Below are 24,982 nucleotides of genomic sequence, written 5' to 3' on the forward strand. Positions count from 1 at the left end.
GGCAAATAACAGAACAGCTACAACAGTCTGATAAGTTCAGAAAAACACATCAATTTACTGTAATGCAGCCTTTAAAACCAGGAACGATATCTAGTCTCACACAATAATGATGTAATATTGATATATTGCCCAGCCCTACCATAACATACACGTCTCTGTGCAGCAACCTGTATGTGATAAACAATCTCCGCTGAGGGTGCAGCACAGACAGCGTAACTTATCGCTTTTATAAATTTCTTATGAGCACGTCCTGGTGTCATCATCCATGGCTCTGCACCACCCTGATGAGATGATACACTTACTATAAATACTTTTTATTTTATCCTCTAGAAATAAGACTGCAGTTAAGAGTCTGGAGTAAAGTTGATAACAAGTTGATAGCATGTATGTGACCTTGTTCAATGAATTTATACCCAGGACATGGAGAATATTTGATATAATATACCTGCACTCATCCACCCTGGTCTCCATAGAGGATATTAGTGTCTCCGATGTGTGTCTGCTCCAAATGATCATTATTTTATATCTACACAAGTAACGGTTCCCAAATGCAATCACGCTTCAGCGAATTAAACATAACAACAAGATTTCAAGTTTCAAACTCACCTTCTCCGGCAGCTGAGACTCCACCTCTTTCTTCAGTCTGCGCAGCAGGAAGGGCCGAAGCACTTTATGCAAACGGCGGATAATCAGGATGGTCTCCTCCTCGTTTAGATCAACCTAAACAAAACCAGAAAGTATATGTGATACTACAACACGGGATTGTTCTGCATGTAGGCTCGCAAAAGCCAGACTGAAAGATTTTTTTTTACCTGCTAAAATGTTCTTAAAACTGCAGTTTAACCTTCTGACAACAAAAAAAACAAGCTATATGAAGAGGATATTTTGTACAACAACAATCTGTGCGACTGTGCCTGAATCCTCCTGTTTGCTAGAGCGTATATTTTCCATTATGTTTTTGGGCCACGGTGCGCGGTGCTTGTTGTGGCCGGCGGTGAACCCGATTTGTCACACTGATATGAATCTAATAGCCGAAGTAAAGGAAAAGCATAGCAACAACAATGGGGAGAAAAAAAAAAAAGGTTAAATGTAATAACTTCAATTAACTTTTTTTTCAGGCGTGCTTGATCTGCCTTGAAAAGCTCATGCGCTTAGTTTTCTTTGCTGCTGAAAAATAAAACACATGTATTTTCCTTGCAGAGCGACCTATCGGTAAGAGTCCAACCTGAAACAAAAATGTAATCTCAGTTGAACCGGCGTGATGAATGTTTGAGAAATGGGATATAACACGTAGAGATTGTCTGGCTAAAAGCTGCTTTGACTTGTGGTTTTGGAAATATAAGCGATTCCTTTTATTTACTGCAAATTGGTTTTTAGAGGTTTATTCAGTCTTGGGCTTGATGCCGTCTGAAGGTGAACAGTTCAAGCTATTGTAACCTTTAGTGAGAGAGGGGGACGGTACAACCGTTACTTGAGGAAAAGTGAAAAAAAACACATAATTTCCCTTGAATTGCTAATGAGGATGCTGTTTTGTATCTGACCTTGGTCACAGAGTGCAGGGAACACTTCCCCACGGAGGAGAATAATGATAATAATAAGCGGTAGATGGATGGTAAATGGACTGCACTTTTATAGCTCCTTTCTAATCTTCCGACCACTCGAAGTGCTTTCACACTACAAACTATATTCACCCATTCACAAACACACACATTCATATGCTGATGGCGTGGGGGGGGGGGCTGCCATGCAAGTTGCTACCAACGGCGCAGCCATCGGGAGCAAATTGGGGTTCAGCATCTTGCACGAGGACACTTTGATATGCTGACTGGAGGAGCTGGGAATCGAACCGCTGATCTTTTCGATAAGTGGACGACCTGCTCTACCTCCTGAGCCACAGCCGCCCAATAATAATAGTTTATTTATATATTACATGTGTTTAATGTTTCTTTACATATGTATAATTACATTTATTCTTATTCACAACATTTTTATGGGTAGTAAGTGGGAACATCAGACAGTTTTCTTAAATTATACTTATACTTCCTTCTACTTCTAGGAGAAATGACAAGTGTGATACTGCAAATGGAAAGACCAGGAGCAAGATCGAGAAGCAGATCTGAAGAAAGAGCCGTTTGACAAAACTCATCGGCTTGCAAACTCCTCACAGTACTTACCCTCTCTCCCGTCATAGCGAACGGGGCGTTGAACCACTGCTCGAAGGTGCTGCAGCTCTTGAAGATGGTGGGCAGGAGGAAGTTGAGCAGGGCCCACAGCTCGGGCAGCTTGTTCTGCAGCGGTGTACCGGTTAGGAGGAGGCGGCGGGGAGCCACATAGTGGGTGTTCAACACCTGGGTCAGTTTACAATGATGGTTCTTCATGCGGTGACCTTCATCCACTATCATGTACTTCCAACGAATCTGTATGTGGAAGAGGATTTATTAAAATCGATATTTCCGCATCACGGGCTGCTGAGGAGCTCGGGAGTGGCTGCAGGGAAGGAAATGTTGATGCCCCCCCCGATTTCCTACTCCGACTACCTCCGGGGTACACAACTCTGCTGCATACGAATGAGAGGTTCCTTACTCCCCTCTCTTATTTCTTATGCTCATAATTGTTTGAGCACACTGTTGTCAATCTGGTGTGAACAAATGAACATGTAACAACGCAAGATTTTACTGTTAATTAAACACAAAATCTTCAGAAATACAGTGACATAAAGGGCTTTACAGTAGCGAGTACTATGTAGTGACTTAGGAAATATTTTGATCTTTAGAGCTGATCAACTCGCTGGCTACATATATATATACATATATATATACACTCAGAAGTCATTTTATTATGTGCACCTGCAGACTGCCAGATAAGACTCACTTTACCCTCCAGAGTGGCCGATAAACACTCTCTCACTCAGATAGGTACACCTACCTGTGCGACCTGATGCAATCCAATATAACAGCTCTGCCATGAATTCTATATTTACGAAGCTTATACATTTTCAGTATTTGTTGACACTGTCAGAAAGGTGGTAATAGCTAAATTGTGCCAACAGAGCAGGTTCTGTAAATTGTAATCAAGAAACTTAGTGAAATATGGCAACAACAGTCCGATCCAGTGCGAGTCCTGGAGCCGGAGAGAGCCAACTGTCAATCACAGCTGTCAATCAACTCCCACACAGTAGACATACAAGCTGCTATAAGATTTCAAATCTTATGACTGGAGTGATAATTTCCAAAATGACCACCAGCAAGGGCTTGAATTTAGCGATTGAGATCATTGACTCAAAAAATGATTGACTTAGTATTTGTAGAGAAAAGCACTAACTCACACCAGTTCACAAGAACCATAAGCACACAGTGCACAATAAAGATAAAATAGCATAAGCTGTGCCGTGGCCCTCTACTGTTCCAGGCCCTGTGTGACAGGTGAGAGTGAAAGCATTACACTCCGTTCATGTAAAGCAGGGATGATAATTACGCACTGTAAAGTCCCAAAAAAGAGCAGGAACGAGAGGGCAAAAATTCACTGAGCCACAATGATGTGAGTAGAGGAGGATACCACATGGTGCACAGGTGCAAGTGGACGAACTCACACTTCACTCACAGTGGCAGTCCCAAAACCTCGTGCAAATAAGTTAGAAGAGAGCTTGAGTGTATGACAGCTTGTAGCGCATATAGCGTCTCTCTACAGAGATGAATGTGTGTGTGTGTAACATGCCCAGAGTTAACAACATGTCGCTGGTTGCCGAGGATGTTCAATACTGAATGAATAAGAGAAAAACTCAGAAGGAACCGAATAAAATGACGCCCATGATGCTGCTGCTCATGTGTCTCCCACTGCCATTCGTCTGAGGAAGGCTGTGGAGGAGGGCAAAGCTCTCATATAATGAGCACGAATACCAGGCGGGGGGGGGGGGGGGGACCCGCTGTGTCATATGTCTGTGTGATAGCTTCACACAGCCGATGGGCGAGCGCTGCGAATGCTCTCTGTAAGGCACAAACAGATGCCGTGTCTGCCTGAAACCTGCTGCGTGCACCATATAATGAGACGACGTGTGCGCCGGACAGAGATGAAGTGATGTTTCTACCCTCTTGTTTCTGTGAAGAGGAAGGAAAAAAAAAAACCTTCTTCACCTGAAAGAGCTGGTTATGACTTTGGGCATGAATGTGGAATTCAGCCTCAGAGTGGCTGAGCTCCCGTCATCTCTGATAATGAGGAGAGATGATTGAGAGTGCACACAGATCACTTTTTTTTTGCCAAAGTCAGGGCTAAGAGAAGTGCTGTCTTTAAGGACAGTAGTTTGAGAGATTTGCACTAGTGGTTCAAAAGGGAGTTTCCACATGTGGCCGTCAAGAGCGCCATGAAAGGTCGCTGTCTTCTGTCTCCTTTTAAGAAGTCCTTAACCAGCGGAAGTGCAAAGACAGATCTCTCTCCATAGCCTTCATGGCAGGATGTGTTTCACCGTAGATAGGGACAAATTTCTATTTACTGACAGCTGGAAGAAAATTAACACATAATATGAAGAGCACGACATAGGATCCGTGCCCCTCTCCACACACCGGTGCTGGAAAAACGGATCATTTTGCTGTATTAGATGGAGTTCTTGCACCCTGAATAGTGCGTACTACTTCAGGAGCCAAATTTAATCTTTCTAAGCCCTCTCATTCAGGGAAAAAAACCCATATACGCTAGCTTATCACTGGATATTTAAGGATTGAACCGTCCAGCTGGGAAAGCGCCATGGTAGTATCCATGGTTTCCCTGACTGCAGCTTTATCATTGTCAGAAGAATATATGTGCTTGTGCAAAACTGCGTCACAGCCGAAAACGCAATGCAGCCGTTCCCGGTGGTGCTGTGTAGTATGTATTGTATGAGCCCTTAAAAGACTCTCTTCCCACTGTTCCCAAAGCTCAGACAGACCTTTGATAAAGCTCCCTCTTCACCTTTAGATCCACGCTGACCCAAATAATCTCCCTCAGGATCTGAGAGGTTTAAAAGCCTGCCTTTTCAGATCCGCTGCACCTTTTTAAGATTAGCTTTTACCTAGAATCTGTTATTACTGCTTCCATGAGTTTTGCAGCAAGTGCAGAGCAAAATAGTGTAAGCATCACTCCTTTAACAATTGATTAGTAAAGGTGTAATAAAGATTTTGTAAAATTTTAAATGAATAGAAGAGCATGTATGTGTAAAATCTGCAGGAAACTTTGTGTGAGAGAGTGAATCACACAGAGAGGACAGAGCTTTTGATTTCTTTCACCTTGGCCAGTATGTGCTTGTCCTTGATGATGTATTCGTAGGTAGTCAGCAAAACGTTGAATTTCCCGCTACGGAGCTGAGGTACAAGCCCACGGCGTAAGGCAGGGGTGCCCTACCATGGGAGGGGGGGAGACACAAAGAAAAGACAACTTTCTGTCAGAATTCAGTCAAATGCCATCAGAGTGTTTTAGATTTTAAAAAAAAGTTAATTAAAAGGTTTTCTTACCTTGTAAGCAATTTTGACCACAGAGGGTGCCCACTTGTCAAGTTCATAGACCCAGTTAGACAAAGTCCTGGTGGAAATAAATCAGTGACAATCATCACACATGTGGGAGGTTACATGTTACATTTTTCTTATTGTCAACAAATATCATGTGCAGAGCCAAGTCGACAGTGTTGTGTGTGTGTGTGTATATAAAGCCTGAAATATCTTGATGGAGAGTCAAACCGTTGCACTGGGTGATGTGTTCCTTCACCAGGATGAGAGAGATTATGGTAGTTTGTTTAGAAAAGTCTCCAAAAGACTAAGAACAGCCATAAAAAATGTAAATCTCAAGAGTAAAGTTCCATTTACAGAGCGTCGCTAGCTTGTAGCGCTACATGTCACAACCTCCTCACTTTGTACTACATCATAAATTCCTCAAAGAACCTCAAGTCAAGAGGTTGTGACATGTAGCAAAACAAGCTAACGAAGTTCACTGTTGGTTTGTCTTTGCACATGCCATTTATTGACAATAAGAACATTTGAAAATCACCAGCCTTATTTTTTTTTTTTACAGCAATTACAGGCAGTCTAAGTAATACATGAAGAGGAGAAGACAGAACTCCAGCAATCACATATTAAGAGGCTGAGTGCTCATTGAAACGTCTGTCTCCACGGTCCAGACGTAATTCGCTAGATAAACATTAGAGAAAAAAAAAAATCCCTTGTAGCAGCAAAGAGCAATAACCTTCCAGAGGGTCAAACGGATTGCAGCTCAAGATGAGACTTTTCTTAGAGAGGGCTTTGTTCGAAAATGTGCCTCCTGGGTGGATCGATCTCTCTGTCCGTTCATTCTAATTTCCCAACACACGACTACGAGTGAGAGAGGACAATCAGCTCACTGTGCATATCAAAAAGCACACAGCACTCAAACTTAAGCCTCTGCTGTGCTCAGTTTGACTACAAAAAGCAGTGCGTCTCCTCAGTAATGATGAAAAAAAACACGGATATTGAAAAAAATAATCAATTACACAATCACAATTAACTCTAATCCACCTCTAACACCTGCAGTTGTACATTATCACAAAAAAAGAAATACTAATTAGATGAACTACAGTGCAGAGCTTTCCCTGAAATTTAAATTATGAAAGGACCCCCCAGGAGTTTTCACTCATTTATTTTGTTTTTTTGGGGGAGTTAGGTTAAAACTCCAGCGTGAATCAAACAACACGGAGAGAAGGTCTCCTGCTGCTTGGAGGTAAAAGCCGGAGTGGTGTTTGAAGAACTTTGCAGTGATTAAGTGGGGAAACGGCGAGGGAAATCACTCATTTTGTTAAATTAAATGAATGACTGAACAGACTTGCTAACAACACAAAGATAATCACATGCAAAGGATTGCTGTTTACACTTTTTACAATTCATTTTCACCTTTGAAATTTACATTTAACAATAAGGTTGGAACGTTTTAATGTCTTCATTTAATCATGACTTCTTTTCACCTTGGAAAGTTTGTGCAGTGGTGACTCTAAACAACAGCAAGAGATGACTAATATCTGATATCTGCTCAAATATAAGTGTCTGGAATTCCTATAAAAGCTTGTCAATAAAGTACACACTGTGCAGTCACGTCTACTAAAGCAGTGAGTTTTTATCTATTATTTTAAATTAAAATTGGATACCAAACTGTACTGATGAGTCACAGAGTAGTAACTCACTGCTCTTTTGTTTGTTTAGTTTGTTCAAATCTTTGACTCATCAGTTCCTTTTGTGTGTATGTGTGTGATTTGTGTGTGAGATCATATTATGTTTAATATACTGTACTTTTTTGATTTCAATCTTATATTCATGTAAAGCATATTGTAACACTGGTTTTACTGGTGTTTGCCTTTTGATTGTATTCTTGTATCTCTGGTTTTATTGTTTATGTGTAAACCACTTTGTAACATTTTGAAAGGTGAAATTTCAAGCAAACAGGTGCGTTAGTGTCTTAATCAGACTCTCCTGCTCTTTGTTACAGCCCTAGCTTGTAATTTAGACAGACACACCTTCCCATTCAATTGAATGAGAATGTGTGTCCACACTTATGACTGGTACTCTATTTAAATTACAAATGATTTCCAACACTGTGCACGTAAGTCCCTCGCTAAACATATTTTGGGCTGTCGTAACACTGCACGATAAAAAGCCTTGATGGATGAGGAGTACTGACGAGAGAGGGACGATGATGAGATAGGGCCCGTTGAGCCTCTTGTGCTCCATCAGGTAGGTGATGAGGGCGATGGTTTGGATGGTTTTGCCGAGGCCCATCTCGTCGGCCAGGATGCCGTTCAGATTGTTGTTGTACAGGGACACCATCCACTCCAGCCCTTGGATCTAGATGACACAGAGAGATAAAGGCATGCCTGAAAATAGGCTTACAGCGAAAATATTATTCTCTCCGCTCGTTCCTTCCAAACACTATGTCCTATTTCTACTCCCTCTGTACACAAAAGACGAGAAAACAGAGAACACTTTGAGCGGTAATGTGCCATATCAAGGACAATTACATGTTGCATGTCTAATTACACATCAAAGAGACAAAACATTCTAACTGTTAAATGTTATATTATTTTAAAAAGGCAGGCATGACAGTCTGAATATCAAAAAGGGAGAAAACTCCAGCTCTCATGGTGGCTCAGACGGCTAACGTGACCTGACATATAACCAAAACATGAATGTTGCATGTCCCGCTCTACTTCTCCTAAGTCTTTACTGTCACTGTCTTAAAAGGCAAAACTGCCAGAAAATAATTTGAAAAGTGGACATATAAATGGCTTCCCTAACAGCATAAACCTTTAGATGTGTCTAAAGAAGCTAATTTAGTACTTTTTAAAAAGGGTTCTCATTTCCATTTTGGCATTTTATGTCCTGAGGGATTCATGCGTGGTAGAAAAATATCTATGGCGTTAGCAGCTATGTAGCTTCCCTGAAGCCTGGAGAAAACAATCAGTGAAAGACAGTGTGGAGAAACAGGAAAGGGCAGGAGGCCAGTATCAGCAGAGAAGAGGGACCACCAACCAATTACCGACTGTATGTTAGTTAACTAAATGCCTGACAGCGGAGTTAATTCCAGAGAAAAAAGAGGCTGGAGGTTGGTAAAATTAATAAGACGTGATGAAGTGAGAATTGTTTGTTCTATATAAATGTGTAGTTTCTGTAAATTCTGGCTGACTGCTCAGCATTGTTTACACATATTGCTGTTGGCGGTGCAGACGATTGATCCAATTATTGTACGGCTGAAATCTCGCCAATTTCCCCAGCGAGCCGCCACCATATCTCATTTAAAGTCTGGCACGCCATATATCAGAGTAGTGCTACGAGCTGATTAGAAGAAAAAAAAAATGTTAGCGGCATCCGATTGCCAGTTCCCCTATCTCTGGTAATAAGCTATCTCTCACTGCCGTCCTTACTCACTATAGTAACGGTGATGTCATGGTGTCGAACAGGAAAACAATGTGGTTGCATTGTTACTATCAAACAGTCTTTAAGTTTGACTATTCAGTTGCCTATCTAAAGGGACTCTTCACCAGAAGAGCAGCAAAAACACTCCTGGAATACTTCAATGTCATCAGCACTAAAAGCAAAATACAACATCATAAAACAGACAGGCTGAAGTTATTTTGCAATATTCTTTAGGATTATTCAACTGGAGAATTAGAGATGTCTTTAAACATGAGGCTGTTTTGTGAGGTTTCAACTAACTAAATCATTCGGTCTATAAAATGTCAGAAAGGTGACATCTTCAAATAGCTTGTTTTTGCCTGACCGACTGCTACAAACCCAAAGATACTCTGTTTATTATCATAAAAGTCAAAGACAACCAGTAATTGATGACACGTGAACAGCTGGAATGAGTGAATTTCTAGGTTTTAAGAAATGACTCAGAGGATGTATTAATCATAAAAATTGTTGCCAATTTTGTTAATTGACTAGTTGATTACAATGATTGAGTCCTTCTGCTCTAGATGATTGTAATCTGCTGCCGCTTGAAGCCTAATTAAAAGAATCTCAGTTAATTACTAAGCAAACTAATTATGTGCAACATCAATCTTGGAAGAGCACATATTTTGCAACTTCAGAAAGAGAATTATTAAAAAAAACATAAGGTTGTCATGTTCTGCCTGGGACGAGCTTGAGAAGCTGTTAGCTGAAGTCAAAAGATCCTGATACTCATTGATATTCTGCTACTGAGCTCAAAGAACAACATCTTGGAGCTGTCTACTAGTGAAGGAAACACTTCCAAAACCCATCAACACGGTTTGACATTGTGGTACTAGAAGCATGGCACTATACTGGAAAACGGCAGACAAGTTTTCCAAGACGCCTGGAACAACCTACCTGGAAAGTACCTTGATAAACCGGCGCTGTTTTAAAGGTTTTAAAGAGACACCGGTCAACACCGACAGTTGATTTAATTTAGGTTTCTTCTGTTCGCTTAACTTTGCAGGAAGTTAATTGATAAATAAAAACTATTCATGGCATTACTCACTTTACTTTTAGTACCCAAAAACATCTGCACAGTACTGTAAAGTATATTTTACATTACAGCAAACTGTTTCATGAATTTAAAACTGGATTTTCATTCATTTCAATACGCTTTGAAGAGCAGTTTGCAGAATTTAAACTAAAACGAGTAATCCATTATGGTCACCTCTGTTTTATTAAATTACTGTCAAATGCAGCTGCTGTTTTAAAATCCAGATGTGATAGAAGGCTCCATGCACTTTTTTTAAGTTCATGAGCCATGTTTTTGGAAAAATGACAAATATTAAGTGAAAATGAAAATGTGAATCTGTTTGAATCTCGCATTAAAAAGATTGTCTGGCAGTGACGTAATAAACATTCATTCGACGGAAACATTTACTGGATATAAAATAATACATAGTCTAGAATAACAACAATCCAAGTTCAACACTGAAGTCTACAAACTAACAGGAATGCAGGTATGTGTGTGTGTGTGTGTGTGTACCTGGTAATGTTTGAGCATGCCGTTGATCAGCAGCGAGGACTGTTTTTCCACCCTCTCGATGACAGCATGGGCGACGCCGTAGTACGACTGGGAGCTGGTTTGTCCCGTAGCGACGCTGTACTCGTCGTCCACATCCTGCTTGGCGGACCTGAATGTGTGTGTGTGTGATATAAGAGAGAGAGCATTTGAAACCTCCTGAACCCAGACTGAACTGCGCTCTTTTAGAATTGATTTCAATCATCGGTTTCGAGGCTTAGCCTGCGCTAGCGCCGGGAGCTCAGCCGGAGCACGGCTCTTATCTCCTCCGGCAGGGCCCTTCTGGAAAAAACTCTAGATTCAGCACAAAGATTGATAGTGCTTTATTTATTTTATTGTATCTTTAATCTGAGTCTCTAGAGTTTTTGACAGATTTACTACTTTATGAGGCTCTGGCTGGCAAAATCCAAAAGTGTTTAATGAGAAATAGCTTTTTAAATAATTCCACTTCCTAAAAAATATACACTGACAAGGAAACACTAAACTTCTAATATGTCAAAAATTGGCTTTTTAAAGTCAGGATTTCTAACTAGAGGATAAAATACTGCACTCTGCCAAGTAAATCTGAGATATTTGGATAGCAGGAAGTGATACAGTACTCGATGATGTGCTTGGCCGCCGTCACAAACACTTCATCTCCGTTGGGATCGATCATCTTCTCCTCTGTTTCTGCCTTGGCCAACTCGTCTTCCTCCTTATAAGGTAAAGTTGATACGGCATGAGTGAGAGCGTACTTGACATGATCATAACAGAACACAGAGAGATCACAGAAGTGGCTCTGATGGGGATAATACAAAAAAATAATCATAAACAGCATTTACTGAAGCGCATACAGCTACAGCCCCCTGGTGGATTTTGATGTGCGTATTTAGTGTGTGGACACTAAATCCCCTTTAGTAATATCTGCATGATGTGAAAAATTGCAGGAGAAGGCTTATTAAAATCTCCCCCACTCTGAGAGTTCCTTAATGAGAAAGTCACTGACCTCCTCCTCGAACTCCGAGCCGCTCTCCTCGCTGTCTGACCTCGGAGCAACTTCGTAACTGGTTTTCAAAAAGGATGAGAGAGGAAAAATGAAGGAAATACAAAGCAGAGTTACAATATGTATTGTTTGTTTTGTTACAGCAGAATAATGTATGCATCCTGCGGAATTAATTCAACACTTTATAATCAAATAGGAGCATTTGTTCTTGCAGTAGCAACAAAAAAACAATGGGCAGCTTTCATGAGCGATGATAGCCACCAAGACTGAACAGATACGGAGAAGAGTGCTAAACACAGAAACTCCAGAAACCAGGTGTGTCAGAGGTTGACAACACAATAACGTCTCACCCGGGGTTCATCTCTAGCCAGGCCTCGAGCTGGCTGGATTTGGGAGCGTCCGTTCCCTGCAGAACTTTCCCGGTCTCCGTCTGAATCACTTTGACCGGCAGCTCGCTCATCTGGCTGCTCTCATCCATCGGCTGCAGGACGAACAAATCACAAAGTGTGTGAATGAATACAAGTGAACTCATATAGATAATTCAAGATAATTCAAAAGTCAAAATTCAAAACTTTAGTTAGAAGGAGTCCTCTTTTGGTTATACCTATTTCTTTAATTTAAGCGGCACCCATTGACTCATTGCCTCACTACCAATCCATGCAATAAATAACTTCATTTTAAACACATCTAGTTTTATGCTGCTTCTGTTTCCTCTTCATGAATTGGGTTATAAAACTTCACAAATCTAGACTGCCTGCAATAAAAAACACACACATGTAGAAACAAAGCTGACGGTGGGAAGTTGATGATGAAAACTCAAATTATCTGGACAATGGAAAATATTCCTGTGTGTATTCCGATTGGGATGGACCTGAATTTCAGTTCTGTCCTTGCTTCACTGATTCATTCATTTAAATGCTACTAAAAAAAAATAAAGAGGGGATAATAAATCCCAGTTCTAAGCCCTTTATCACTCCTCTCATTAGAATCCCAACATTCGGGACTACCGCAGCCCTCATTACAGATAAACCAGTGGGACGTTAATGAGCGTTTCTTCCGAAATTGGCCATCAAGGGTTGTATTTTCTGACAGGAGACGAACGCGAATAAAAGCAGCGGGAAGCTGTGAAGGAGAACGGACGCTGCGGATTTCCATTTGTTTTTTGCTGCTGCGTTATTTACAAGAGGTTCAATTTGCTTTGGTTGTGCCGTCACCTCGGATTCAGTCTGGCTCTGAGAGGATAATTACTATTTGTGTGATCTGATGTTGAGATTACTTTTTTTCCCCATTTGTGCCGGAGTGCATTTGAGGACTGAGGTAAAAGCAGGAGAGTGGTATCGTCAAGTTCAATATAAAAATACACCCAAAAACCGTCTGGAAATCAGGTAGAAATTTAAAGTGGAATCAGCCTTTAGACATACATTTCATACAACAAAGGTAAAATTACCAAAAGGGGGGAAAAACATGAAGGTAGAGTCGATCATTCTGGAGAGAGACTGTTGATATTTGAACTAAACATCTGAACAAATACACCCCTATATCCCTTCATGCTCCGTCAGACACTCAACCTCCCGAATTTACTCAGGCACATCGCCAAGGCAACGACCAAAAGGGAAACATGGTAGAAACCGAGAGTGATGACTCAGCTTTAGAATCACTTCTGTTCCTCTCATACATTATCACGAGTGCAAAAAGTATTTCGTCATCAGCGTGAAGGCATCATCTGGCTGAAAAAATAATAATAAGATTGATCCGTGAGCGTCGGTGTTTTGTTTGTTTTATCCTCGCCGCGACCGTGCACCTGATACTCCGTTGAAGACTTGGAGCTGTGCACGCCGCTACTTTTTACATGATTTAAACAGCTGCCTGTTCAGATTACGCTTCGCTAAACGTGGCAGAAACGGACTCGGGAGTGTAAAAACACATGAGGAGTCTCCGTGAGACTGTCTGAGATTCGGTGTGAATTGGTATATTTAATAAAATGTTATGTGTTCTGTGAGAAAACACTGTGAATGCCGTGAAATTATTTTAAACTGTTTCATCTGTTTATTCGTTTCCACGTTGTTATAAGTGATATTTTAAACAATAAGAGCTTGATTTAAACAGAAATACACGTCTGCTGCCTGTCTCATTATTCCAACAAATCCATATAACAGCCCAACGTTATATGTCAGCGATTCAAATAGGCCGTAATTCAAATCTTGCATCATATGCAGCTGTCTTTTATTGATTATTAAACGCTCGAAAATATGTTCTCATGACTCTGTTGCGTTTGACTATGCTCATGTGGTCAAAGTCATCACTGAAACTCATGCCAATTGATTTCTGATTGCCAGATAGTCTGAAATATGAAAAAAAAGGAACAGTAAATAGTTGAATCTTTGTATTGAACGGCCAAATCCGATTCGACTGACATGATTCTGAGTCGGGTAACGGCCCTGTACGGTACATGTGAGCGTCCGATGACTTACTTCTCCGTCGGGTCCGATTGCACTGGTGCCTTCACCGTCTCCATCCACCTTCTAGACATCAAAGACATAAACACATGAAGCTGATTACAAATGTTTTTATTTTATATCACAGCAGGGTATGTTCAAAATATAGGTACAACCAGCATTAGATCATCTCTCAGTAATGGTTTTGGTCCATTCCTTCCTTTAAGGGCAAGGTCATATAAACACAGGGTTAAGTGAGATTAAGGTGATTATAAAGAATAATTCAAGTTTAAACCATTGTCTCATCGTAAGGAGGGTTGGGCTGACTTTGTATAATGACGGCAGGACCTTATGCACCAACCGCATTATCATGTATCTTCATTTATTTTGAAAATCTTTAGTAATTTGCTGCTTTGGCTGAATAAAAATGATACTGTATGTTTGGGAGACATTTCTGAAGGCGTTCTATGTCTTCTGTTAGAAAAATGGTCTTGGGCCATGGTTGGGTTAAAGAAGCCAAAAAGTATTCACAGACAGACTAACACGTTGGTGGTTTTGGTCTTTTCATGATTAATGAAAATTCCTTTTTTTCCCAACTGAATAGGAAAAATACACATGAACACCAATATAAAAGTAAAAGAACCTTCAGAAAGCAGTTGAATACAGATTTGACATTGACTAGTATAAAGCAACATCCTGTGAATATGACCTACCTTCTTTTTCTTCTTCCTCCTCTTCTTCTCCTTCGCAGCTTGGGCGGCTTTGTGTTCGTACACCAGGGTGGTGAGGTTAGCCACGTACTCATCCGTCTGCTGCAGCAGGTACGCCAGACGCTTGTCTTTCTTTTGGTCGATGAGTTTTCGGTAGCCTTCCTCATCTTCTGCCTGGGTAGGGGATAGTGACAAAAGAGTGAAATGTTGGAAAAAAAGGACCAAAACCTCTTGAGGTATACTGATGAAAATATTATCTACAGCTTGATAACGCTGCAGCTTTGGTGTGATTTGGCTTGCATCAGTCAGTTGGTATTGGAAACTTGTGACAAATCCATAATTCACAGCTTGATATTATTATTAACTGGACCGCACAAATAGTATTTGTGATTGAACTACTCCCCTTACAGTTTAGAAGTGACGTTTGATCATGTTACCAAACACCTAATATTGACCCAAACCACTTGTAGACAGTGAGGTGCACTGATTTTGTATTTCAAAATAAAAGAAGCACAGATACCAAAATAATCCCTGGTTCAGGTATTGGATTTTGGACTGATAACTGTAATCGCTGCATCCTTATTAAGGTCATATTGCTCCTGTATAGCATTTAAATATGATTTTGCACTTTGTTTGATGTGTCTTACACTGATACATACACTACCAAGAGTACATCTCTATACGGTCGATTTAGCTGGAGACAAAATGTGATAATAATCGCTAATTAAATCAAATACAAATTAAAATATCGAATGTTCAAATTGTTTTTTGTAGATGAGAGTTTTGTTTGACACTGTTTCAACAAGCAGAGATAACTATTAAACACACCAGGTGCTCTCAGGATGGTGTATTTTGACTTTCTGCCCCTTACCATAAGCCTCCTCATCCTCTCCTTCTCGATTCTCTCCGTCTCTTTCTTCTGTTCGCGCTCTGTGTTGGTGTGCCAGGTGGCGACGGCTCTGGTGAGCTTCTGGATTTTGCCGGATACCGAACGGTGGTACTCCTTGAAGTCTTTAGCGTGCTGAAGGATACTGTTCAGATATTCCTGAAAAACAAACATCATAAAAGTCAGTTCTGTCATCCACTTTAGACGGATCCATTTCAGCATGCAGGGACTGTTTGATGCAACTGTCTTGTGTTTTTGAAGTTTTCTGTCATTGTTGAATTTTATTTAAACTGTTCTCTCATCGTAACTTTTAACGTAATGAATGTTTCTTTAAACATCAGCACAAAATAACAGTAATTCACTTCCCTTTCATAGTAATGCAACTTTTTCACTAGAAGCATGAGTGTCAATCACCTGATGTTTCTGTCTGCGCTTCTTCTCCTGCTCGAGCTTCTGCTGCTTCTCCAGCTTCTCGGTCATGCGCGCTTCCCTCAGCGTCTGACGCTTGCTGCGTCTGTAAGCCTTGGAGTTCAGAGCGGTCTCCAAGGTCGTGTCCCGCCTCATACACGCCACCACATCCTGCCTCAGCTGGAGATATGCACAGATTACGTATTAAATTCAATCTGATGTGTATATTTACATACAAAATATACATACTTGGCTAAACAGTGTTTATTTCCAGAAACTGAAAGTCTTAACTGTAAATTTTATGGAAATTATTTGTAAAACTGCAGCTGATAAAAAATCATTACATTTTTACATGACCAGAAACATCACAGTAAAGAACGACTTGGAAGTTATTTTCTAAAAAAAAAAAAAACACTAAACCCGATTTCAATCACTCCTCAATAATTACAACACTCTATCCTGTAAACTCTGATAACAGCTTCCCATTCACGCGGTGACATTAAACATGAAACAGAGCAACTGCTGCGTACCTGCCGCTGGAAGTTGAGTAGACGCAACGCTTTGAGCTCTACTGTTGCTTTAGTCCTCAGATCAGGAGGCAGGGACCCCGGGAGACTCTCCAGCTCTTGAATTCGATGCGCGATCCGAGCCTGCAGCCTGAGGAGCATTATGAGGGTAATAAGTAAAAAAAATTAAATTTCAAATGCCCTGGAACGTATAATAAATGCACAAATGGAATAGAAGTGTAACTGTCGGACTACACTCTGGATGGTAGGACTGCTTCATCCCTCCGAGACAACGTGAGTAGTTTAACATATGCATGCACGCTGTCATACACAATTACCTTTAAAAAGGGATGAAAGTTGTCCTGATTGAAACTAATTAAGCCAAACTTTTTGACTACAAAGTGATAACGATTAGACCTTTCATGTCATTCCATCAGTACTGAATAAATGCTGACAAAGTTAAAGCACAGCTTCCTTACTTCAAGTGTTAAGAAAATTATTATGGCTGCGACTACTGATTTTTTTTCACTATTATTTTTCCATTAATGTTAAGTTGATAAAATGTCAAGAAATTGTAAAAAACAATTTCCTAGAGCCCAAGATGATGTCTAAAATTAGAAAAGAAATAAAGTTCTGTTGTCCGGTTAACAGTCTTAAACCCAAAGATATTAAATTAAATTAAAAACAGAAAATATGCAAATCCTCATGTTTAAGAAGATGAAACCAGAAAACCATTTTAGCCTAATTATTTACTCATGTAACTGATTGATTATCAAAATTGTTGGTGATTAATTTTGTGTCAATTGAGCAACTGATTAATTGACAATTTTTTTTCAGCATTAGAAAATAGACAAAAATAGCACAATTTAAAAAAATGAAATTACAAAATCAGTTGCATTATGGAGGTAGTTACCAGTATCATTATCAAGATCTGCAGGATGGATTCTGAATTAAAATACATCTGCTTTAAAATATGTTTTATACTAATGTACTCTTTTTATTGTTCACCCAACCATACTGAGTTACTCTTTAAAGAGTTTATTACATTTTTAGCAAAGTCATACTTATCCTTGTGCTGTATGACACGCAGAATAACCATCTGACTATCTGACTTTCCAGACAACGGCAGTTTATGGAGGACTGTGAGTTCGACTCAAGTATTCTGAGGACTGACCATCACAGGCCGACGAGGGTCTTTACACAAATATAAAATCACAGTCTTGGTCCATTTATGTGCTTGTGTAGGCTGAGTGTAGAAACTTGATTATGCAACTGTCAGAGTGCATCAGATGTTTATTAATCAGTTATTACAACTTAGCATTACAAATATAATGTTTTTCAAAATAGTTTTAGAGTTACTGTATGTCAGGATGGCCTAATTGTACAAAGTGGAGAGAGGTTAGCTCTCTCTGGTCTCTGAGCTTTTCCTGACCAATGCAGCTCGTCAAGGGTGATCTGAGAAGACCATCCAACGAGATACTTGATGTTGTGTGAGGAAAAACAAGCCTTAAGGCCACTGCAAGATTAAGGCCTGTGTACCTTCCTCATATTGCCATCGGCCATCTGTAAACTGATACAGCCTGTGGGTTAATATCACAGGGGGTAGCAGTGAGCTGCGGTAATGTATGCACAGCAGCTTTACTGGGGATTTTCACAATATGAAGTTTACAAGTAAGACTTGTAAGTTAGGTTGCTTTTCATTTCACTCTGGTAACGTGCTGGTTATCTCTCATGTCAGTGTCCCATCTGAAAATGACTCATGAATCATTTTTCTATAACAACAATCTGACTAGATACGACCTTTTAACATTTCTGTACCACTTCCCTCACAGCTCAAGTCTAAATTAGATCCATCTCTCAGTGGTCCTGCACCCCTGGCAGGTGGGTGTCTGTCTCTGCACCCGAAAATCTCAACGAAACAATTAGGAAAACATGCGCTGTGAAATATAAATGAGTCTTTGTTGTATCTTCTGGAATGAATTGTCTTTATATTTTCACTTGTTCCTGAGCTCCAAAAAAATGAATGAATGATAAAATGTGACTTGAAGTAGCAAAGACCAGACAGGAATTGTTCATAAATTGTATGACCAGTGTTAAATACCTGTACTCTCTCTCTTGCAAGATCCCCACTGGGTCCAAGCCCTGGGGCTTCTGGATCGGCGTGATGCGGTTCTGCTTCTGCTGCATCTGGGGCATGGGGGACACCTGCTGACCTGGAGGCTGAGGGGTCACTGAGCTGCCTGGCATGGGCCCAGCAGGCACGGCAGAGGCCTGAGGAGGTGCGGGGGACGGGCGTCCGCTGGCGGCGGGGGTGAGGTGCTTCTGAGCTCCGGCTTGGTTTTCACCACCCTGTCCTGAAGAATAAAAACAAAAGATCGAAGTCAAAGTCACAGAAATAATCATCAGAAATCGTTTTTGTTATTGATAAGCTATGTGTAACAAGCTGCAACAGTTAGCTGATTAGTTGATCAGCCCTAATACTTAGTAATTAACATTTTTAGCCAATAAACAACACCCTCTATCACAGGGATGACACATAGAGAGATAAACTCACAGCAGCATATACTTAACAAAGTTCATTCCAACTAGTTTCAGCATTTTTTTCCACTTTAACAGATGGATTTGCAACACATCACATCCCTCTACATAACATTAGGGGCCTATCCCTTGCCAGGCCTGGCTCCATGAGGGCCCGTCTGGTCTCTCTGGTCTCAGCTCTAGACCCAGACATCTCTGCATCGCTCTAAATCTGATCCCTCAGCTGGCACCAGTTTGCTATCAGACCCTCCCAGGAGCTACTGCTGTTTTGACTACCTAATTTTTGGGGGATTTATTCAGTTTTAAATTGACCTCAGTGTGACTTGACATTTTTTATTTTTAGGTTCTTTTGCTTAGCTGACTATTATCTCTAATAATAGTATGCTAGACAAAAAGAACCTTTTGAAATTCTAATAATAGAGAGTGATGAACTCAGGAGATTCATATGAATTAATATGAATTATTTAAGACAGATGATCCATTTGTAAGGTACGATATTTTCCAAAGATAAGCAGACAAGGAACAAGAGGAAAAACTCTATTTTTGCTGCTAGAATATGTGCGTCAACACTGTAGTAGGAAATATAGAGATACAGACAGCTGGGACTGGTTCTCAATGAAAGAAATCCTTTAGAGGTGGATCAACCCTTTAATTTTAATGATAGCTATGATCCTTCCATTAGAGACATAAGGTCTAATATTTGTAAAAAAAAATATTTATAGAAAAGACAACAACTACTACTACTACTTTTAGTGCCATAAAGAGAAAAAGACCTGGTGTTTTAATGACAAGAACTGGAAACTCTTCACACTGATAGACTTCGATGTCTCATCCGACTGAGTATTTATTCCACTATTGCATCAACATTTATTAATCACAAATTTCCATAAGCTATTGTGGTTGCTGTCACTGTATTGTGTCTTCTAATTAGTATTTGGTTTGGTCAATGAAAGAACATTATTGTCTAGATGAAGTTGTTTAAATAATCAGCAACGTATGCACTTTTTTTTTTTTCTGAGTCAATTTTCCTCTTTTCAGCAGAAATAACGCAGCACCTTCAAAGCCAGTATAGTTATCCTGTATTTTATGTCAACCTTGGATTTCAACATTGTTCCACATTATAATATGAAGCTGTAATTTCAAAGATAAACTGATGCAAGCCTAAACATCAAACAGCTGGGAGTAGCATAGCCTTATCAGCCTCAAACCTTTCACTTTCACACCTTGGAACATGATGTGTGGTATGAAAATGTGTATTATAAGTCAAAACAGTTCATCTTACAGATCCATTTGCCATCATATACTGCAAACTTACCATCAGGCCAAGGCTTGTGACCTTGCATAGCTGGGGTGGGGCATGGACTTGACTGGGGTCCACCCATGGGTGCCATTGGCAGGCCTTTCAACAAAATAATATAATATTTATTTTAATAATCCTATGTCTCTCTATATGCACCAAACTTGAACTTGTGAACTTAATAGATGGTGTGAGCCTGTGCCCAGATGGTTGCTACGGTTTCAATAAAGTGTCTTAATTTTCTTGTTTGTTTGAACTAAATTACAATAGTTCAGTATTTACCAGATAACATATTTTTATCAGGGCGGTAAAACTTTAAAATCATACGGCACAAAAATCAGTACAATAATAACAGCAAAATAAACTAAAAGTGAGAATTAAAACGATTCCAGATAATTTGCTTCCTAACATTGTAATACTGATCACTTACACAGTGTTAAATTTGTAGTCATACAATTTGATCATGTAAATAGGGTCTGATTGGCTGATATCACATTTCTTATCACTAGGGGTTATCGAGCAGATCGAGGTCACGTACATCACATTGAAGTGTCAAAGTTTTTTCAAGTTTGTTGCATCATATCAGGAAGTCACAAAAAAAATACAATCCTGATTATAGTTTATGATTTAACTGTGAGCTTAAGAGACCCTGCACTGTGACAAAAAATATAGATTTATTTGCTCATAATAAAGTAAGCCACAAGTTAACCAGCTTGTAACATTGTAAAACAGTCTGTTCTTACCTGGAGGCCTGTTGTAAGGACTAGCACTAGGTGCCTGTTGTTGCTGTTGCTGCTGCTGCTGCTGTTGTTGCTGCTGCTGCTGTTGTTGTTGTTGTTGTTGCTGCTGCTGCTGTTGTTGTTGTTGTTGCTGCTGCTGCTGCTGCTGCTGCTGTTGTTGTTGTTGCATTGTGGGTAGGCTCCTCTTGCCCTGAACAGCCAGCTGGAGGTTTTCAGGTAGGGGTTGCCCACGGCCAAGGATCTTGTAAGCCAGGATTTGAGCTCTGAGCTGCTGCAGCTGGACTGGACTGAAAGCAGAGGGTCCCCGCCCCTGCTGACCCATGCTGGACATGTTGGGCATGGCTCCTTGGGAATCCATGGGCATCATAGTGCCTGCCTGGGAAGGAGGCATGTGGGGCGGTGTGGGTCCCCCGCCTCCTCCGCCTCCTGACATGGGGCTAGAGGCGTGCTCATGAACACCCATGGGGGATGGATGGGGGGACATGTAACCTGCAGCAGACAGGAGAGTGTTTTGGTAATTACACACAGCCAAAAAGATTACTCTTTAAGTACTTGTGAAGTGTTTGATGTTACTATGCAAAGAATACTTAATGTAGTAGCCTTACTATAAGCTGAAAAAAGTAAAGCAAACATAATTATTTTTGCCTTTTAGGTATATCTACAGCTTTTAATTTAAATAAAGGGATAAGATAATCAACATATACCTTGACTGTGCTGGTCCATAGGACTCTGTGGAGGCCCCATGCCACTGTGGAGCGATCTCATCCCCACACCTTTCATGTGACCAAAGTGCATTGCGTCTGCCATAGTCTTGTCATTCATCCCCTCCATGGGCTGAAAACAGAAAAAAAAAAAATCAAGATTAACCGTCATTCTTTGTCCCAACACATTACCCCATCCAAACTGTATTTTTAAAGCAACTAAGCAAACAATCTGTCCATCAAAACAAATTCTTTCTGTATTTGAGTGACACATGAACATTATCAACATTGTTCATATTGCTACTTGTAGATTCCCAGACATTTTTATTTATATCAATATATCAATTTGATTTGTTTTTAATTTATTTATACATTTTGATCTCAACAGATGACAAATGGCGATGACAGGAATCCCACTTAAACTGAGGAGTCACAAGTAAGCCTGTAATAAAATGCTACCACATCACTGTTCTCATGCAGCAGACCCACTGTGCTTTTACCTTGTGCATAGAATACATGCCATCCTGAGAGTACTCGCTTTGTGCCTGGCCCTGCATGCCATGAGGTGCATTAGGTGTTCCAGGCCCAGGACTGGGTCCCATCATACTGTGAACAGAGCCTGGTGAGGGGTCCGGTCCAGGGCTGGGGCCCAGGATGGGACCTGGGGACAAGCCTGCCCCCGGGGAAGGGCCGGGATGGGACATACCACCTGATGTGTCTGAAGGGGTGGACATCTACTGAACTGCTGGGAAGATCCCAGACAGCTTCAGAAAAAAAGACAAGATTTTAATGCTATGAAAAAAAATACTAAAACACCACAAACAACAGGTTTCAATATGAACAGTATGTTGAATCAGAATCAAAAGATGATACAAAAATGTACTCTTTATTGCAGGGCTGTTTTATTGGACTATATTGTATGAGTTTTCCTCTTTTTATTGTACATCAGTGTACATTTTGAGCACCATGAATATCATTTGTGTAACAAATGAAGCAGCTGGTAAAAGTTCTATTTTTTTCCTATTATTTATTTGTTGGATTCCTTGTAAACAAAGTTCCTTTATCATTAAAATATAATATGTTTTCACAAAAAAAAAAATCACTGTATTTTTTTCAAGTATAGAGTGACAAGACTGTACGAATTCTAGACAGCATTTCATTTAGCATCTGCATAGGATCTGACACATCCTATTCAGAAAATATGATAACTGTTAAGGTATTTTTGCCTCATTGTGAGCCAAGTAGAGCCCTGAACACCAACAACATATTTCCTGAACCATGCCAACTGCAAGACATAGCCTAAGAGCTGTTTTGAGCATGTGGACTGCAAACCTCAATATAAACAAATGCCTGTCTTGTGTTGTCATTGTGTACACCAGACAATGAGCTCTCACAGGACATCTTTCCATCGTTTTACTCATCAGTCTGCACAGTTGCTTTAGGAAATAAGTCTATAAAAGGCAGCAGATTTGGAACTTTTCTTTTGACAACTACAAAATGCAAATGTTCCTGTGCTATTGTTCAAAGTTAGATGTGTCTTTCTTTTATAGCTTTTAACATAATCTGTAATGCAATTAAATATTTTGTAGTGCACTTAGTAAAACTTGGAAATTGTCATTACTTTCGACTGTCAAACCTCAGAACCAGTGGTGGAAGAAGTATTCAGATCCTTTACTTAAGTAAGAGTATCAATACAGCAATGTAAAAATGAAAAATCTTACGTTAATCACTCATCTCTATCACTCTATAATAACCTAATGTTGTCAGTACAGTAAGTACGACCCTTTCCAATGCTGTCAATTCATTTCCAGTAAAGGTAGCGTATGAAAAAAAGCATAATCACAAGATTTAAATGGATGTCTACATAAATCAGACTATTACCATCAATATACTAAATGAATACAGTAAATATATATAACTAGACTGTTTTTCTGTCGACTCCGGTACAGTTACAGTAACGTTAACTTGGCTGGTTTACTGTCACTCTTTGAGGCGAACTCTGATTGGATCATGGCTTCCCCAAAAAACGGGTGGCCATCACGGATACGGAGACAAAATCAAAGTTTAGATGAAAGTCAAGCTGCTGACATGACCTTGGCGACATTTTAAGAAACCAAAAATAAACTTTAGTGTTCAATTTAGAAGCATGCAGCTCCACAGACAAATTAGGTCATTTTCAGGCTGTCCGTTTCGCTCGCTCGTCTAGGGGAACTCAGCTAACGGCTGGCTAATGTCAGCTAGCATAGCAACTAGCCTGAGCTAACGAACTGTGTCCATGATCCGTGTCAGAAAGTTTTGACAGTTAGCAGTACGCTGTGTAGTTACGTGTCAATAATAATCAAATGTAAAGCACCGTGAGTCAATTTACCTTCCGGCTGAACTGAAACTGCACACAAACAGGTGAAAATAATATAATGTTTCTCCAAAATATGACTGCTGTGCACAAGTTCACTCCCCCTTGGTGTTGTTTTGCTGACATGTTAAAGTTTTGCTTGTGTCGCCATTACTGATTTGTCAATGTCACAGGAAGTCCCGCCTCCCTCCGCAGTGATTGGCTGGATGAACACGTCAGTCATTTTTGCTCCCTTCTTGGGCGTGTATGTGCTCTTCTGCAACCATTGCTGTAACTACTTTGTGGTTGAGTGGCCATGATTGCAAACAACACAATGATACTCACTGTAAAAGTTTATAACAAAGCAGGTCGACATCTAAATGTCGTTCGGAGATCTTGTGGGTGGACCCAAGTACAATCAGGTTCATAAAAACCAGAACAAAAGAGGAAAGTGAATTTCATCAGCTATGTGTCAACCCCCTTCCTGTCTTTCATCAAATTTAAGAGTGGGCTACACTTCACTTCACTGCAACTGAGTTTTACATTATAGCTGCTTGATAACTAAGTACATTTACTCTAGTATGGTAGTACTATTTTGAGATATGTGAATGTTTATGTTCTATTTTGAGGAAAATATAGTTTTTTCTATAATATTAAATAATAACTAGAAAATGCAGTTTCTGAAGAAATTGCAGGGTGAAAGCTGGTTGTTGAAAGGCTGACCCTAAACTGGACTGCTAGCTTTAATTTGGATGAAGATGCTGCTGAAGGAGTATAAATGAGTTGGGAAAAGTAGGAAAGGTCTAATTAGAATGGATGGAGTTAAAAGTTGAATAAAACTCCTAATGTATGAAAGAGGTGGAACATTTTAAGATTTGAATGGAGTATGAATCAGTAGATAAGAGTTGAAAATGCATGAAAAAGCAGCTGAAGCAATAGGAATAGTT

The 24,982-nt window shown here is 40.1% G+C and overlaps 1 protein-coding gene across 2 annotated transcripts in view; it reads right to left on the reverse strand.

Moving 5' to 3' along the window:
- Positions 1–24,194, reverse strand: part of smarca2 (SWI/SNF related, matrix associated, actin dependent regulator of chromatin, subfamily a, member 2) — a 49,417-nt gene extending 25,223 nt beyond the window's left edge. Inside the window, exons 1-20 of one of the 2 annotated variants that reach the window (XM_042420927.1) lie at positions 24,072–24,194; positions 22,204–22,467; positions 21,707–21,836; positions 21,006–21,491; positions 20,281–20,364; positions 18,529–18,781; positions 16,452–16,578; positions 15,928–16,101; positions 15,499–15,672; positions 14,631–14,801; positions 13,954–14,004; positions 11,833–11,963; positions 11,486–11,543; positions 11,100–11,194; positions 10,465–10,612; positions 7,666–7,829; positions 5,481–5,547; positions 5,256–5,366; positions 2,175–2,417; positions 607–720 (exon numbers count right to left, since the gene is read on the reverse strand). In XM_042420927.1, coding sequence (XP_042276861.1) covers positions 607–720; positions 2,175–2,417; positions 5,256–5,366; positions 5,481–5,547; positions 7,666–7,829; positions 10,465–10,612; positions 11,100–11,194; positions 11,486–11,543; positions 11,833–11,963; positions 13,954–14,004; positions 14,631–14,801; positions 15,499–15,672; positions 15,928–16,101; positions 16,452–16,578; positions 18,529–18,781; positions 20,281–20,364; positions 21,006–21,491; positions 21,707–21,836; positions 22,204–22,437 — 3,015 coding nt within the window. In that variant the 5' untranslated portion in view covers positions 22,438–22,467; positions 24,072–24,194. The remainder of the gene's footprint in view (positions 1–606; positions 721–2,174; positions 2,418–5,255; positions 5,367–5,480; positions 5,548–7,665; positions 7,830–10,464; positions 10,613–11,099; positions 11,195–11,485; positions 11,544–11,832; positions 11,964–13,953; positions 14,005–14,630; positions 14,802–15,498; positions 15,673–15,927; positions 16,102–16,451; positions 16,579–18,528; positions 18,782–20,280; positions 20,365–21,005; positions 21,492–21,706; positions 21,837–22,203; positions 22,468–24,071) is intronic. The other variant, XM_042420928.1, reaches the window with a different exon arrangement.
- Between the last annotated feature and the right edge of the window lie 788 nt (positions 24,195–24,982).

The sequence above is a fragment of the Thunnus maccoyii genome, chromosome 9, assembly GCF_910596095.1.
Source record: "Thunnus maccoyii chromosome 9, fThuMac1.1, whole genome shotgun sequence".
Taxonomy (NCBI): Eukaryota; Metazoa; Chordata; class Actinopteri; order Scombriformes; family Scombridae; genus Thunnus; species Thunnus maccoyii.